This window comes from Sceloporus undulatus, chromosome 4 (genome assembly GCF_019175285.1).
Source record: "Sceloporus undulatus isolate JIND9_A2432 ecotype Alabama chromosome 4, SceUnd_v1.1, whole genome shotgun sequence".
Taxonomy (NCBI): domain Eukaryota; kingdom Metazoa; phylum Chordata; class Lepidosauria; order Squamata; family Phrynosomatidae; genus Sceloporus; species Sceloporus undulatus.
The window spans coordinates 68,569,249-68,585,385 of NC_056525.1; the positions used below are offsets into that span (position 1 = coordinate 68,569,249).

At 39.0% G+C, this 16,137-nt stretch overlaps 1 protein-coding gene across 1 annotated transcript in view; it reads left to right on the top strand.

The window, feature by feature from the left end:
- Positions 1-16,137, top strand: part of CACNA1S (calcium voltage-gated channel subunit alpha1 S) — a 95,955-nt gene that overhangs the window by 50,522 nt on the left and 29,296 nt on the right. Inside the window, exons 18-28 of the mRNA XM_042464027.1 lie at positions 1,149-1,278; positions 2,622-2,681; positions 3,624-3,730; positions 4,582-4,669; positions 4,862-4,969; positions 6,566-6,618; positions 8,437-8,583; positions 9,993-10,194; positions 11,013-11,171; positions 13,272-13,382; positions 13,794-13,877. Of these exons, the coding sequence (XP_042319961.1) occupies positions 1,149-1,278; positions 2,622-2,681; positions 3,624-3,730; positions 4,582-4,669; positions 4,862-4,969; positions 6,566-6,618; positions 8,437-8,583; positions 9,993-10,194; positions 11,013-11,171; positions 13,272-13,382; positions 13,794-13,877 (1,249 nt within the window). The remainder of the gene's footprint in view (positions 1-1,148; positions 1,279-2,621; positions 2,682-3,623; positions 3,731-4,581; positions 4,670-4,861; positions 4,970-6,565; positions 6,619-8,436; positions 8,584-9,992; positions 10,195-11,012; positions 11,172-13,271; positions 13,383-13,793; positions 13,878-16,137) is intronic.

A 16,137-nucleotide genomic window follows, 5' to 3' on the forward strand; every position in this document is an offset into this window, starting at 1 on the left:
GTGACATAGTAAATGAATCCTTACCTAATAGCCCTCATGTCACCAGTTTAAAGAGATTATCACAATGGATGTTTTCTCCTGATCTGGGCACAGGCTGAGACCATGTATAAACAGATGTTATCACACAATTCCATGCCCAGATCAGAGTCATCCGATACCTGATCAGGACTTCTGCCATACTTAGCAAAAAAAACCAAAACAAAAAACACCCTTTCCATTCATTGCTAAGTGTCGCAGAAGTCGTGATCAGGTACAGGATCTACCCATGGCAAGGATTATTATGCACTTGTTCAAGTTAGGCCTCATGTTTATCCTGGTGGACATTGCAACTCAGAAGTAAGCATTTGGCTTTTGTGAGAATATTCAGCCTCACTGGGAAAACTGCATAGGGATATTTTTACTTTAGCTCTTTGAAGATGTCTGTTTTCCACTCTTCTGCTGTGGTGGAAGGGAGAATAGATTTTCTTCATTCAAAGCTTAATTATGTAAGGGTTTCTCTTTATGACCCCTCTCTGTCCTGGCTTCAGGGAGGAAATATGACACAACATAGGAAATCTCTGTTGCCCCTGGAGTAATATCTTGGGCTAAATTGCTTAGGGATCCAGCATCTGCATGAGGAAATCCTTGGGCGCTATCAGCTAAACTCTTTCATCCACTGTGAAACACCTGCTACCTCCATTTAACACCAGTAAATCCCATTTGTACCAATGGCTTTGTCTCACTTTATTACCCCAAATCTGATTTGGTGTGCGGTGAGCCTGATCTGGCCCTGATCCACAATATAATAGTTAACCACAAATTTAATAGACCATTTCTCAAAGTGGCAAAAGTGTGTGTTTGAGAAGTATGGAAATTGTAATGCCAACAATCATAAACTTACTACTACTGTTTATGAGGGTTAAACAGTTTAATTTCCATAGCACTGCTTTATTTCCTAAGTCTGGATAAACCTAGAGACCAGAATGGCATCTGTTGTGATTTTCTCTGGCTTGAGCCCAGCCAGTGTATGAATTGGGGACTAGCTGATAACTCTGTGTCCACCACTCCATGCTCCTTAGAGAAAGAGTAAGTATAATTGTAATAAATAAATAGCATAAGCACCCTGGCTCTAGTATGAATTTGATTCTCTTTGTCACTCTTCTTTTTAGGATCCGTGTACTGTGCCATCGAATTGTAAATGCCACTTGGTTCACCAATTTCATCCTCCTTTTCATCCTGCTTAGCAGTATCTCACTGGCAGCTGAGGATCCCATACGGGCAGAGTCCTTCAGGAATAAGGTGACTAGAAAGCAGTGGTTGTGTGGAGTAATAGAAGAATGACCCACATTATAGCCACCCATGTTTTGGTAAAGGCGACTTAGTATGAGGTGAAAGAACAGCCCAAAAGTAATGACCAAGGACAATAGAAGGAAATAAGTGTTCTGCGGATCTGAACCATATTTTGCTCCATAGTGCTAGGGCAACTTCTTAAACTGTACACCAGAGTCAAATATAGCCTGATTCAAATATAAATGTATGCTAGATTCAAATATAAATAGACAGTTTCCAGTGTGTTCATTTAAAAATTATACATGTCTCCCATTCGTTTGATAAATAGCAATCAGCATACGTTGTTTTTTTCCCCCAGATTTAATTTAGGTATTAAATATCTTGCTACCTAAAAAGATACAGTAGTGTACAATACCACAACCAATAAGCAACAGTAATTTAAAAAGCAAGAGATAACTACCAAAATGATAAAAAGTTAAATATATTCACCAGCATGAATAAAATATGATTTTAAATACTTCAGTAATGAAAAGATTTAAAGAGCAGGCCTAACGCTCAACAAAGGGGTTGTCTGGCAGGCTTCTTGTGGAAGGCCAACCAAGCAAGATCAGTGCCACCAGTAAAAAGCCCAGCCAAAGTAGTGCTTGATTTTCTGCTTCTTCCAGGGAAGAAACCCACAGCAGTGAAATTCCTGGCAGAAATGTGTGTAATATTAAATGTATATATTTCAATGTGATTAGAAATGAAAATCATGGGTAGACTTTTTTTTATTTACAAACATAGTTTGATCATTCTTGTGCAATACAACCATTGGTTTCTTAATGTTCTAATGATAACCAAAACCAATTGTAATCTGTAGCTTTTTTAGTAATTAGTAATTCAGTAAATTTAGTAATTTAATACATTTTTAAAATAACTTTAGTAACTATGGCAATTTCATTGGGGTTTGTAAAGACACTGCAATGTGTATGAATAGCAAGGAATTTCGGTTTATAACTTTCAGATATTTCTCATTGTGGAACCCAAAAATAGTTTTGAAGAGGTGTGTGTACATACATACATACATACATATACAGTTGGCTCTTTCTAGCCACAGATTCTGCACCCATGCAAGCAATTCTTGATTTTGCTATTTTATATAAGGGGCCATCATTTTACTACTGCATTGTATATAATGGGACTTGATCATCCATAGGGGCCCTGGAACCAAACCCCAAGCAGATACCATGAGCCTATTGTATAAACAATGCACACATTCCTTTCTTCAGTTTTATACGAGTGCTTGGGAGTACTTGCAACTGAATTTTATTGTCAAAAAATAACAATTTATTTCTTTGGTGGGGTGTTTCCAGATTCTAGGATATTTTGACATTGGCTTCACTTCTGTGTTCACAGTGGAAATTGTTCTAAAGGTGAGTTACATAAAACTGCATATATTCTCACAGATTGCAAGCATTGGATAATGCTCATTTATAAAACATTTTCAAGGACTGGGTTAAGGGATTGAGCACCCTAATTGCCCATATCTCATGAGCCTCCAGAGCTGAACCTTCACAGCATGTAAAAATGAAAATAGAGACAAATGTGACTTGCCCCTACTGAACAACAACCACAGTGTCTGATGCTGTCCTAGAGCTTTTTTTTTTTTTAACCACTTTGTTCAGGCAACCTTTGACTGATGAAGTGTGGTGTTAAATCACTGACCGAGAAGTTCCAACTTTATTGGACCCTTCTGGCAAGGGTTTCCCCCACAAAGTTAGCAAAGTTAGAAGAATGTATTAACACTCACACATAATCAGCATCATGGAAGTCCATGATAACCTCTAGTATTGTAATAATAACTTGTCATTGAATTCTTAACATGTTTTTTTTAAGTTGTAAGATGCCCTTTTGTTTGCCCATAATTTAAGTAAGTATGTTTTTAAAAGACGCTTCACTTCATTTATTTTTCATGTATATATTTTAAAAATCACATATGTAACTGGGAATGAGAAATACTCATGGACTAGGACACAGATTACACATTACCAATTCATGAATTAAAGGCAGAAAAACACATAGCACAGAGATACAGAACAAGAAAGAAATTTTAGGAATTAATTAAAGGGCATTATATAGACAACCTCACTACAGAGGAAGGGAGCTGTTTTGGAAGGTCGGATGGGCATTGTGCTCAAAGTGCCCTTTTTATTTGTGATGATGAATTGGTAGCCTGAATAGTTGTCACCAGTATAGAGAGCCAATAGACCCCGAATTAAGGTTTGTTAATTGTAGTTATGGCACATTCCCCAGCTTCTAGGAGTCTCACAAAATGGATCTACCACAAACTAACCAAGGCTTCTTTTTCTCAACAGATGACTACTTACGGTGCTTTCCTTCACAAAGGTTCTTTCTGCCGCAACTATTTCAACATCCTGGACTTGCTTGTGGTTGCTGTTTCCCTCATCTCCATGGGCATTGAGTAAGTATGCAACAGAGGGATAGGAATTCCAATGGGTCATTCGTGGATTCCTTGCCCAGTATGAGTCAATCTGCAATAGTGCCATTTCTCTCAAGAACAGGATGGCACCAATCATTAACTGTGTCTCTTTGGCAGCAGCTGAGGATCTGTGGAGTAGGATAGGATGGTGAATGTATTTGCCTTCTTTTGAGCAGTGGTTCCTAAACTTTGGTTCTCCAATTGTTTTGGACTTCAGCTCCCAATAGTCCTGACCATTGGCCAAATTGGCTGGGGTTTCTGGGACTTGAAATCCAAAACACCTAAAGGACAAAGATTTGGGAATCACTGCTTTAGAGTAAGGCAATAGGCATACTTTGAAATATATAAAGGATATATTTGTTTCTGAAGAAATATGAAGCAGCTATAGATAATATATACAGCTAGCGTTTAGGTCGATAGCACAGAGTGTGCACAGACTGTGACATTTGGGCTGTACAGGTTCTGATTCCCATATTACTACATGCATTTGATAAAAATTATGTGCTCTGAAATTAAAGTTCCTTTTTGAATTTGAGGATTAGAAACTGATTCATTTTAGACTGAAAGTGTCAGGGCAGAAAAAAAAAATGGCAGTCTTTTGAACAGTTATTTCAAGGTGCCCTGGTGGTTAGGCATCACAGCAGAATCCTCTGACCTACATTTCCAGCTATGATGTGACCTGTTCCATCTCTAGAAATAATCCAAAGACCATTATCATATATAGACTATATTATAAAGCCACATAATGCCTTTATGGGCAGGATTTAAACTGTATATCATAAGCACAAAAGTGTAAGGTCATGCTAAGGTGTCTCCCCATTTTCCTGTAACAGGTCTAGTGCCATCTCAGTGGTGAAAATCCTAAGGGTGCTCAGAGTTCTACGACCACTTAGAGCCATTAACAGAGCAAAGGGTCTGAAGGTAAGTATAGTCATGGAAATGATTTCATTTACTGAACAACATGGGAATAAGGAATGGCAAGGGAGGTGTGATGTCTTCCTATCTCTCAGCTAGGAGCAGACTTCAACAAATTATGCAAAGTTATATTTTGTAATCTTATATTTTGCAGGTAACTGAGATTGTTTACAAATTTCTCTCTCTCTCTCTCTCTAGCATGTAGTCCAGTGTGTTTTTGTAGCTATCAAGACCATTGGCAACATTGTGCTTGTCATGTTCTTGCTCCAGTTCATATTTGCTTGCATTGGAGTGCAGCTCTTCAAGGTGAAAATCTTTCCTTGCAACATTATATTTTCTGCATAAATCAGAATAGTTATTATTGTTTTCAGAGATCACTGATTAAGGGTTGTTATTCTAAATATTTATTCTTTTTACCAGAGTTTGGAATCCAAAGCTGGATTAGCCAAATATCTTTGGTTAGTCTCAGGTCATTGCATAATCAAGTGTGGCCTTCACAGAATTCTGCATGTGCAAAGTAGTGACTAAATTAATATGACCCTAATCATGCATTAGTATGGACATGGGCCTAGAGGCTGATGAACCATTGGTACCAAAAATGAATCTCAAAGAACAAGGAGCATGCCGCCCAAGCCCAAGATACAAGAGACTCCTGAGTCAGAGCTCCCAAGACCAGTGAATGAAAATAAGCATTGGTGACCTCTAGGCTTAGCACTGAGCACTTACATCCAATGTGCCAAGACCAGAAGTCTGCATGCCATGTACTCTTGGATAAATGCAGGAGCATCAGGCTTCAAGCCAATTGCCTGCATCCTTTTAAATTTACACCTTTATGAGAAAAAGTGGAGCCTGGAAAGGGTAGTCTACCTGAAAGGAATAAAAGGCTTCAGTGAAAGTTCTTGCCAGAACAAGGTGCTGAGTTGGCGCTCTCAGGTGTAATAACATCTGGCTTGCCTTGTGACCACACCTTTGGCCTGAAAATAACAATATGCCACATTACATATACTATGTGAAACACAAATAATTCATCCTTAATTATCTTCTCACTTTCAAATAACATCAACTATCTGGATTGGTGCTTTCATAATGTAAACAACTCTTAATGATGAAACTGGTTAAGGAGGACAAAACAGAGCATCAGCATTTTTCAAGAGACAGTTCTGTAGCCGTCAAGGAGAAGGCTACAGTCAGAATCCTTCCCAGATACTAGATCTGCTAGTTGAAGAGTTAAGAGAATCATAAAATGTTGAGCAGATGATGGTCTAAAGCAGTGCTTTCCAATTTAAACAACGCTCTCTGTTCAATGAATAAAAATAATCCCAGGCACAAACCCTACCCTTAACATGAGGTAGGGTGAGACAGCATCCCCAGGCAATTTATTCTCTGGTCTATACAAAGAATCATGTACACTGTATATATAGGAAGGATTAACTTGAACACAATCAAGGACATGCAGGGGTAGATGTGTTGGCCATTTAACAAATACAAACAAAAATATGTATTTGTAATAAATACAAAAAAGGACAGTTGATGACAGCCAGTGAAATGTATACTTCCAGGGAGGTGACACAATAGTGTCATTGCAGTGGGTATTTTCCCTCAGTCAATGTGTGAATCAAACTGGCAAGATCTTAGCTCCTCCTGCTGCTCCTATAATGCTTGATCACTTTAGCCACAAGGACAAAGATGCTCCAGTCTGATTGAGCAAAGATGCTGTCTCTTTCTCTTCAATAGCAAGGACTTGTACTTGGCATTTATATCGCTAAAAAGACACTCGCTTCTCAATCTTCACTGATTTGTCAGACAGTTGAAACTGTAATTAAGTACAAAAATGACCAACCCCTCCCATATCACACCTAAACAGTAAAATCAATAATTCTTTTGAACTTTGTTTAATTGTAGGGGAAGTTTTTCAGCTGTACAGATCCAACCAAAATGACTGAATCTGAATGCAGGTAGGCCACTCCCTGGTTATTGAACATAGTTCTCTTCTACAACTCAGAACAGTATATCACAACAGAGTGTAAAACAAAACTAAAGCTGCATCTGCACTGCAATTATAATCCAGTTTGACACCTCTTTAGCTGCTATGACTTAGTGCAATGGAATTCTGGGAATGGTAGTTTTGTGAGACATTCGGCCTTTTCTGTCAGAGAGCTCTGGTGCCATAACGAACTACAGGATTCCATAGGATTCCCAGGGTTCTATAGTACAGAGCCATGGCAATTAAAGTGGTGTCAATCTGGATTATTTCTGCAGCGCAGATTAAGCCTGAATGTGTGGTCGCTACTGAAAATGGTGGTCACACATTTAGTTCCCCCATCCCATCTAAAACGTCTAATAGAACATAACTCTGAAAGTGAGAGGAGGGACTGTGTTATGGTGCCCCTCATTCTCAGAGTATGTTCTGTCAGATGTAGAGAATGATTCCTTTAAAAAAAGAAAAAGAACAGCAATTCCTGTAGGGTTCCATTCTCTCTGCCATGCTGTTTAATACCTACTGTATATACTCATGTATGTCTAGCAATTTTAGTCAAAAAATTGACCCCAAAAACCTGAGTCGACGTATCCACAGGTCAATGTAAATACTGTATTTTAACTCTTATGAAAAAGGAACCATCCTCTGGTGAAAGACAAGAGTGTAATCTGTCCTGGAAGCTCTGACCTCCCTCTGCTCTCTCATCCATTCAGTCTTTAGTGTGAGCACATACAGTTATGCCTGCTGGAATTTTGTATGTTCTTTGACATTGTTTTCCTTTGATTTAGATGCTTCATTACATGTCCCTAAGTTTTACCCTCGACTTACCAACGGGTCATATCAAAATCCACAATTTTGGCCCCAAAACCTGCCCTCGCTTTATGCATAAGGTTGACTTAGTCAAGTATACACAGTATATGAAACTGTTTGGTGTGTGTCATATAATATTTTCTGGTGTGGTATCATGCATACAAGTAACATGGATACAATATTCATTCTACCTGAATCAGAAGAAGTTGTGCAGGTGCTAGATTACTGAATGGAGGAAGTGATGGGCTGAATCAGGGCCAATAATCTGAATCTGATGAAGAACTGTGAATCTGTGGTTCACAAAATGTGAGCATACTTTTCAGGCGTAAGGGAGGTGCCCTGCTCAAGTTGGTGTGGTGTTTTTTCTGATGGATATATTGCATAGTTTGGAGTTGTTCCTTGATTCTAAGTTGCCTGTCACTAGAGGCCTGTAGGGGGTGTTCAGTATTATCCAGCAATGTTTCCCATAATCCAGTGGGATATTTTTGAAATGTTTCCTAAATTTTCCCCTAACAATATCTATATTTATGCTGCTGCTTCTATTCTCCAGTAACAAAACACTAGTTTATATATTGGTCTGTCTTAAGTAACTCAATAAGAGCAAGTCCCTTTTTATTTTAGTGAACTGCAAGTGAAATTAAGGCTGCAGTCTTATACTGAACTCCATACTGGAATAAGTGTCCATTGAACTCAATGAAACTTACTTCCCTGTAGTAGAATTCAAAGATATAGCTGTGTTAGTCTGTAGAATCAGTATGTAGAGAGGTCTTGTAGCACCTTTGAGACTAACTGAAAGAAAAAAGTTGGCAACATGAGCTTTTGTAGACTCAAGTCTTCACAAGCACATACTGCCAACTTCTGATCTTTCAGTCTCAAAGGTGCTACAAGATCTCTTTACATGCTTACTTCCCATAGGATTGCTTTCTAATGAAGTAAGTCAGAGCAGGCTACTTGTCTTTTACTTACATGAGTTTTCTCATTCCAGAGGATACTTCACCATGTACATTGATGCTGATCCAACACAGGTTGTGGTAGAGAAGCGGATGTGGTTCCACAATGAATTTCACTTCGACAATGTTTTTTCAGCTATGATGTCTCTCTTCACTGTATCCACCTTTGAAGGATGGCCTAAGTGAGTACATAATCCAGTACAGGAAAGGGTGAAAATTGTTATGAGTTTTCAGAAGAATTAGCTGTTGTGTATTAGTAGGGATGGAAAGAATAGGTCAACCTACTTAAGGGATCGCCTCCTTCCGTATAATCCGCCCCGTACTCTCAGATCCTCTGGGAGGAGTTTGTTGCAGTCCACAAAGACCAGATTGACGGCGACCTCCCAGAGGACTTTTTCTGCAATCGCTCCCACTTTATGGAATGGCCTGACGGAGGAGATCCGTCAAATTGCCAACCTAGAAAGCTGTCAAGACGGATCTCTTCCAGCAGGTCTTCCTGAAACAGAACCCGGCCATGTAACGCTCCCCCCCCCCCACATATATATGTGAAGATTGTGCCCACTGTTATTTTATTATTTTATTATTGTCTTTAGATTTTATCGCCTGTAATTTTAATGGATAGAACGTTTAATCCTTTTTTAAGGGGGGGGGGGAGGTAATTGTAAAGTTTGTATTTTTTAAAGGTTGTACGCTGCTTTGATTGTGGTAACAAAAAGTGGGATATAAATTAAAGTTTTATTATTTATTTATTAATATTAAAAATTATTTTTTAAAAAATGGCAAGAAAATATGTTTCTTGAATGTTGGGAAACCCTGACAAGGATTGAGTCATCAAGAATCTTCACTACTGGGGACTTATTCTGCACAAAATCCACACATGTTTTTGCCCAGGAAACATTTTCTATGCGGAAGATATTATTTCCTACGCAAGAAACTATGTGTGAAAATTGTCCAGAATAGGTCCCCAACTACATTATTATCTGTGCAGGAAACAGTATTTTCTGTGCAGATAATATTTTTTGCATTTTCTGCTTTCTGTGCAACTCTCTCACATGCATATTTTGCACAGACTAAGTCCTGAAGAAAATGACTAAAATTACTCATTGCTTACTTTGAGAACAAAATTAGCAAATTTAATCCCTATACATTACATTAGCTATGCTGTACAAGTGAAATGGCATTGACAGGGCAGCTTTTGGGTACATCTCTAATCATGGTACACAAAGTTTGCATAAATGTGTATAAGCATAACACTTTATGTCAAGACAAAGTCGTTGAGCTAAACATCTTTTGGTCTGGCACCAAAATATTGTCATTTGACAACAGAAAAAAAAAACAGTTCCATTGTATGATTTTGAGCATAAATAAACAAATAAATGAATTGGGAACTCATACAGCAAATGAGTTAACTGCACTGATTCAGTTATTATCATTTGGAAAATGCTTTTGAGAGTGGGAAGTCTGTTGTGTGAGAGATGGACACTGACCACCTGACAATCCATCCATGACTACAAAATACTTCCACAACCCACTTTTTCAAATGTTTTTTAGCCATGCTAATTAATATTGACTGCTATGCTATTCTTTCTAGTCTGCTGTACAGAGCAATTGATACCCACACTGAAGACATGGGTCCCATATATAACTATCGTATGGGAATTGCCATTTTCTTCATCATCTATCTCATCCTCATAGCCTTTTTCATGATGAATATCTTCGTTGGTTTTGTTATTGTAACCTTCCAGGAGCAAGGTGAAACAGAGTACAAAGACTGTGAACTAGACAAGAACCAGGTATAGCACATCTGATGGATGGATGTAAGTGGAACCTCTTATAGGTATTTGCAAGCAGAGATTTTAAGCATGAGAGGTCTGGGCTGTATCAGAGGAACAAAAGATCATTTTTGGATTCTAGGCCAAGATTAGCATGGATCAAAAACAAGTTCTTTTGTGAATGCTAAGTGTGGTGGAGCTATACTATTCAGCTAGGAGGGGTAACAAATCTGGCTCTGGAAGTTTTAAACTATACACAGTAGCTTTGGAAAGCTCCATGACATTTGAGGTAATGAGAGTCATATTTTCGGCATCTGAATATAGCAGCACTACATCGTATAGTAATTTTTCTACTAGTGTAGATAGGAAGACTGAATGACACCACTCCTTCTGTCTTTTCTTATTGGTTGATTGTGATCAAGGTAGTGCTAAAATGCACAGTCAAAGTACATACATAGCTTGGGTATAGTTTAGTTACAGCCAGAGGACTAATAGCTCTTTCTGTGCTAGTCCTGCTTGTTTTAGCCACTTTAAGCAACTTGTTACTACAGAGAGAACTCTGTTGCAAAGACAGTGGTTCCTAACAAACCCATGAGACTGTTGCTTGGAAAATAATTCATTTAAGGAGTCTACTTATTTTTTAAAAAACCAGGTGATTTTTAAAAATATAAAATAAAATAAATCACCATTGCTGCTGAACTCCAGGAGACTGGTGAACAGTAATATCTCATTAAATCGAAGTTCTAAGGATGATCGCTATAGACGAAGTATCCTGAACATGGATGGTATTGCCTATCCTTTATAGTTCCACTCACATCTTACTTTTCCTTTTGTTCCAGCGCCAATGTGTCCAGTATGCATTAAAAGCACGCCCACTGCGATGCTACATTCCCAAGAACCCCTATCAGTACCAGATATGGTATTTGGTGACCTCTTCTTACTTTGAATACCTCATGTTCTTTCTGATCACACTGAATACCGTCTGTTTGGGCATGCAGGTATGGATGAGTAGAATTCCTTCCCAGTGGGATCCTGAAGCATGCCTTCCTGTGGGAGAGCAATAACTTCATATACTGAACTTGCCTGGTGGCTCTGGGGATCCCAGTAGCAATAGCAAGTACATTTCTATACCATCCCCTGGTAGATCCCCTGGAAAAAAAACAATTACCGACCAGTATCTCTACTCCCCTTTCTGGGTAAGGTGATCGAGAGGGCGGTTGCAAACCAGCTCCAAGTAGCCTTGGATGACACCGATTATCTCGATCCATTTCAAACTGGCTTCAGGTCGGGATATGGAGTTGAGACTGCCCTGGTCGCCTTGGTCGATGATCTCCGTCTATGCATCGACAGGGGAAGTGTGGCCTTGTTGGTGCTTTTGGACCTCTCAGTGGCTTTCGATACCATAGACCATGGTATCCTTCTGGAGCGCTTGAGGGAACTAGGAATTGGAGGCACTGTTTTGCAGTGGTTCCAGTCCTATCTCTCAGATGGTGTCGCTTGGCGACAGTTGATCGGCCAAAAGGGAGCTCAGTTCGGGTGTCCCTCAAGGGGCGATACTGTCACCAATGCTATTCAACATTTACATGAAGCCGCTGGGTGAGATCATCCGGAGACATGGGGCGAGGTGTTATCAGTACGCTGATGACACCCAAATCTATTTCTCTATGTCTCGGACTGTTTCAGTGACCAAGGAGGGCATCTCTCCTCTGAATGACTGCCTGAGGTCGGTAATGGACTGGATGAGGGAAAATAGACTTAAGCTGAATCCAAACAAAACAGAGGTACTCGTCAAAGGCAACCCCAACCCAGGTGTGGAGATATGTTCGCCAGTCCTAGATGGGGTCACACTTCCCCTGAAGGACTGCGTCCGCAGCTTAGAGGTGCTCCTGGATTCATCGCTTCATCTGTCCTCTCAGATTGATCCGGCAGCCAGGAGTGCCTGTTATCAGCTTTGGTTGATACACCAGTTGCGCCCCTACCTGGAGCGGCGGGACCTAGAAACGGTTGTACATGCCCTGGTAACCTCTCGTCTTGATTTCTGTAATGCGCTCTACATGGGGCAACCCTTGTGCCATGTCCGGAAGCTTCAACTGATACAAAACATGGCAGCCAGGCTGGTCACCGGAAAATCTAGGTTTGACCGAATTACACCTATTCTAAAGTCATTACAGTGGCTGCCTATTAGCTTCTGGGCTCAGTACAAGGTGTTGATTATCACCTACAAAGTCCTACATGGCCTGGGTCCAGTCTACTTGAAGGAACGCCTCCTCCCATATAATCCTTCCCGTACACTCCGTTCCTCCGGGAAAAATCTTTTACATCCAAAAAAGACCAGATTGGTGGTGACCTCCTGGAGGTCTTTCTCCGCTGTGGCTCCAAAAGCTTGGAATGACCTGCCGGAAGAGATTCGCCAGTTATCCTCATTGGAGGCTTTTAAAAAAGAGACAAAAACCCTTATCTTCCGGCAGGCCTTTTCTGATAACCTCACAGAACTGATTCTATCTGTCCTTCCTACTATATCTCCTCATCATTCACGAGTTGTAAAATAATCTTGTGATATTGTATTGCAATGTTATATATTTTAATCATGTTTTATGTTAATTTTATAGTTTGGGAGGGAGGGTTAGGTCAGGGTTTTGTCAGTTTTATTGTTTTTATATTGTATCATAAACTCTGTTGTTGCCCACCTCAATCCCCAAAAGGAAGAGATGGGATATAAATAAATATTTTATTTATTATATTTATTATTTATTTATACCGCTTATCAGTGAACTAGCACTTCCTAAGTGGTTTACAGTGTGTAAGCCAATTGCCCCCAACAAACTGGGTACTCATTTGAAAGGCTGAACAGACCTTGGAGCCTTCCTCTAGGATAAAACTTACAACGTTGTGGCTGCAGTACCAGCATTTAACTACTGCATCACCAGGGCTCCTTGTGTGCCAAGGCACAAATCAGGATGCTCATTATCATGAGTCTGTGTCTTTCATGACCATATCAGTATTCTTTCCCTGATCTAGTTTTATGAAATGTACTTATTTCTCCCTTTATTAAATGCTTTCAAACCTTTACATTTACTATTTTTCAAACATCTCTACAGCATTACAATCAATCAGAGACAATGAACCACATTTCAGATGTTCTCAATGTGGTCTTCACACTTCTCTTTACTGTGGAGATGATCCTGAAACTTATAGCCTTCAAGGCTAAGGTAAGTGGATGTATAAGGCTCCAAGCATAAAGTGTGTCTGACACTTTGCTTAGGGTAACACATTCCTTTTTCAAGGGAATAAGATTTTGCACTATTAACTATAGTTCGATATATTAAATTGTATGTTATTTTAATTGATATATTTTTAAAGCTGTTTAAATTAAAAATGTGTTTTATATTATAAAGTAGCTGGGGAAGATTCTGAAACCATCTAAGAAATAATTGAATATAAACAAAGAAACATTTGGTGGGACTAGTTATACAGGACTGCTAGCGAGTGGAGTAAGTGTGTGGTTGCATAACAGTTTATAGTCCTAATAAAACTACACAGACTGAAAAGCCCTATCTTTTGTTATGCTTCAGTTTAATTCCACTTTTTTAGAGTCAATTCTCTTTTTTATATTTTTCCAGGGCTACTTTGGGGACCCTTGGAATGTCTTTGATTTCCTCATAGTAATCGGTAGCATCATTGATGTCATCCTGAGTCAGATTGACGTAAGTGTAATGAGGGCAACCAACATTGCAGGGATTTAGGGATTGGGAATGTTTCAGAAGAACAACTGTAAAGCTGAAAAAGAGGTTGCAGGATAACCGTGGTTCTCACTCCATGGCACTATCAGCTCCCAACATCCCACTAAATATGTGACAACTTTCCTCTGTGCTTTTCAGGCATCCTGGTCTGCAACTCCATTTGCCATGCTAATTGTTAATAATGGGAGTTATAGTCCAATACTTCTGGAGAATGCCAAACTGGGAGAAGCTGTTGTACGAATTTCTGCATGCCCAAATAGAACTTTTCATTCAAAGTAGTCATCCCTGAACTGAGGGAGTCATAGCCATCTCACACACAGAACTGGATTTGCTTAGTATATACTGTGGTCCCTACTCATTTCTTCCAAGAAGCACTATCAGTAGACCTGTTCTTGATCCTAGTTAACAAATATATACCTAGGAGACTTCACCTGTCCTGCAATCTCTGTATCTTCTTATATGCCCTTGGCAAATAATATGCAGCTGGAAAATTTAGTGTGAAATGAAGCTTGAAATGGCTTGCCTCATGGTAACCACTGATAATTTCTGCTTTGCTGTCCGTGGCAACCATGTTTCAAATATCTGCTTATTATATTTGTCTATAGTGTGTCTGTCTTTTATCACTATACTGTCATATACAGATGGCCTTTTTGTATACATGTGTGTGATTGCTATGATGTATCCTGGAGTATATAACATAACCATATGTGGAATATCACATGTGTACCACAATCTGTATGTCTGTATATACTGAGTACATAATACACAGACCTCATATGCTTTTTTATGCTCAGTGCACTGCTATTGCTTGTATTTGCAGCTTGTATTTGAAGTTAGCTTTAGCTGTAGAAATAGCTTTAGACCAATAATATTCATCAGTAGTGTTCATGACTCCTTCCTTACTACTAAGAAGTCTTACCAAGGTCATCATATTCCTACATGAAACACTGAGCAATGTCTTCCTTATAGACTCCAGTATCCAAATTTCTCCCCTTCTTTAAAAACCAAACTTACCTTATTAGCCAGTGCTGAAGTTGTAGAAATCAACAGCAAAAAGATCCATCTGTATGAGGAGTTGTTTTCAAGCTCCAAAGTGTAGAGAGTTATTTCAAGGCTTAGCCATCAATAGACAATGGGGCTTTAAAAGGAGGAAAGTTATCCTTTTTACTTACTTAGGGACCTTCAGGATTCTATCCACTAGATTTACAGAAATACTAACCTGTATACTTCAGTGTCGGAGTGTAATCTACCCATTAGATGGCCAAAAGTCTCAAAGGGAAGCTGTAGTTGCTAAGTGATTAAGGCAAAAAAAGATTAATTTCAGTGGAGTTGAGGAATGGAGCCTGGGAGCATGCAGACGTCCTGGTGATTTTTCTCTCCTGCTTGCCTCTTTATTTCCTTTATCATCAGTAGCAGGACTGTTTTTTGCCCTAATTTCATCTTTCATGTAGCTTTTTACATATCACACTAGAATGGTGCTTCCTCTTGAGCAGATACTGGCTATGAAAATCTAAGAAGGCTAATATTTGGCCCAGGATTATCAAAGAACCTTTTCCCATACCATGTTGCTGGCAAAAATACATAACCCTGTTTTGATTCCATAAGACAGAAAGGCATTGCTGATGCAGCTCTTTCTTTAACCTCAATATATTATATTTTTAGTTTGCAAACATAGCCATTCTGTTCCTTTCTATGCTTCGTGTGTTTTCTACCTCTCTCTTCTCTTCTAGTCCATTTGTTGAATTTGTTTGTATATTAATGTTCATAAATTCCCTCAGATGAGCACATAGATATTCTTTATGGTAGTTCAAAAATAAATAATATCAAGTATGTTAAAGTACCGGTGGCATTACTTATGAAACTTCCCTAGAGATCATATATTTATTCATGAGAAATACGTTGTCTTGATAGAAAAGATAGCCAAGAAAAAAAGAACATATTAGAGCTCTGATCCAGCAAACACATACATTCATTTCTTTTCTACTGTAATCATATGCAACAATCATAAAAAGTGACATAAAGATAAACATAAATATAAATACAGGATGAGGAGACAAGCCAACTTATTAAACTCTGTGGGCTATCTTCTTTTAGGTCATTCTATCCAATTTTGGAATTATTTCCATCAATAAAGGAAAGGCTATTCCTCCATCAAATGATGCAGCAAAATGGGAGGCATCCTGAGAGCCAGTCTCTTCTGAAGATCTATTTGAAATTTCACTCA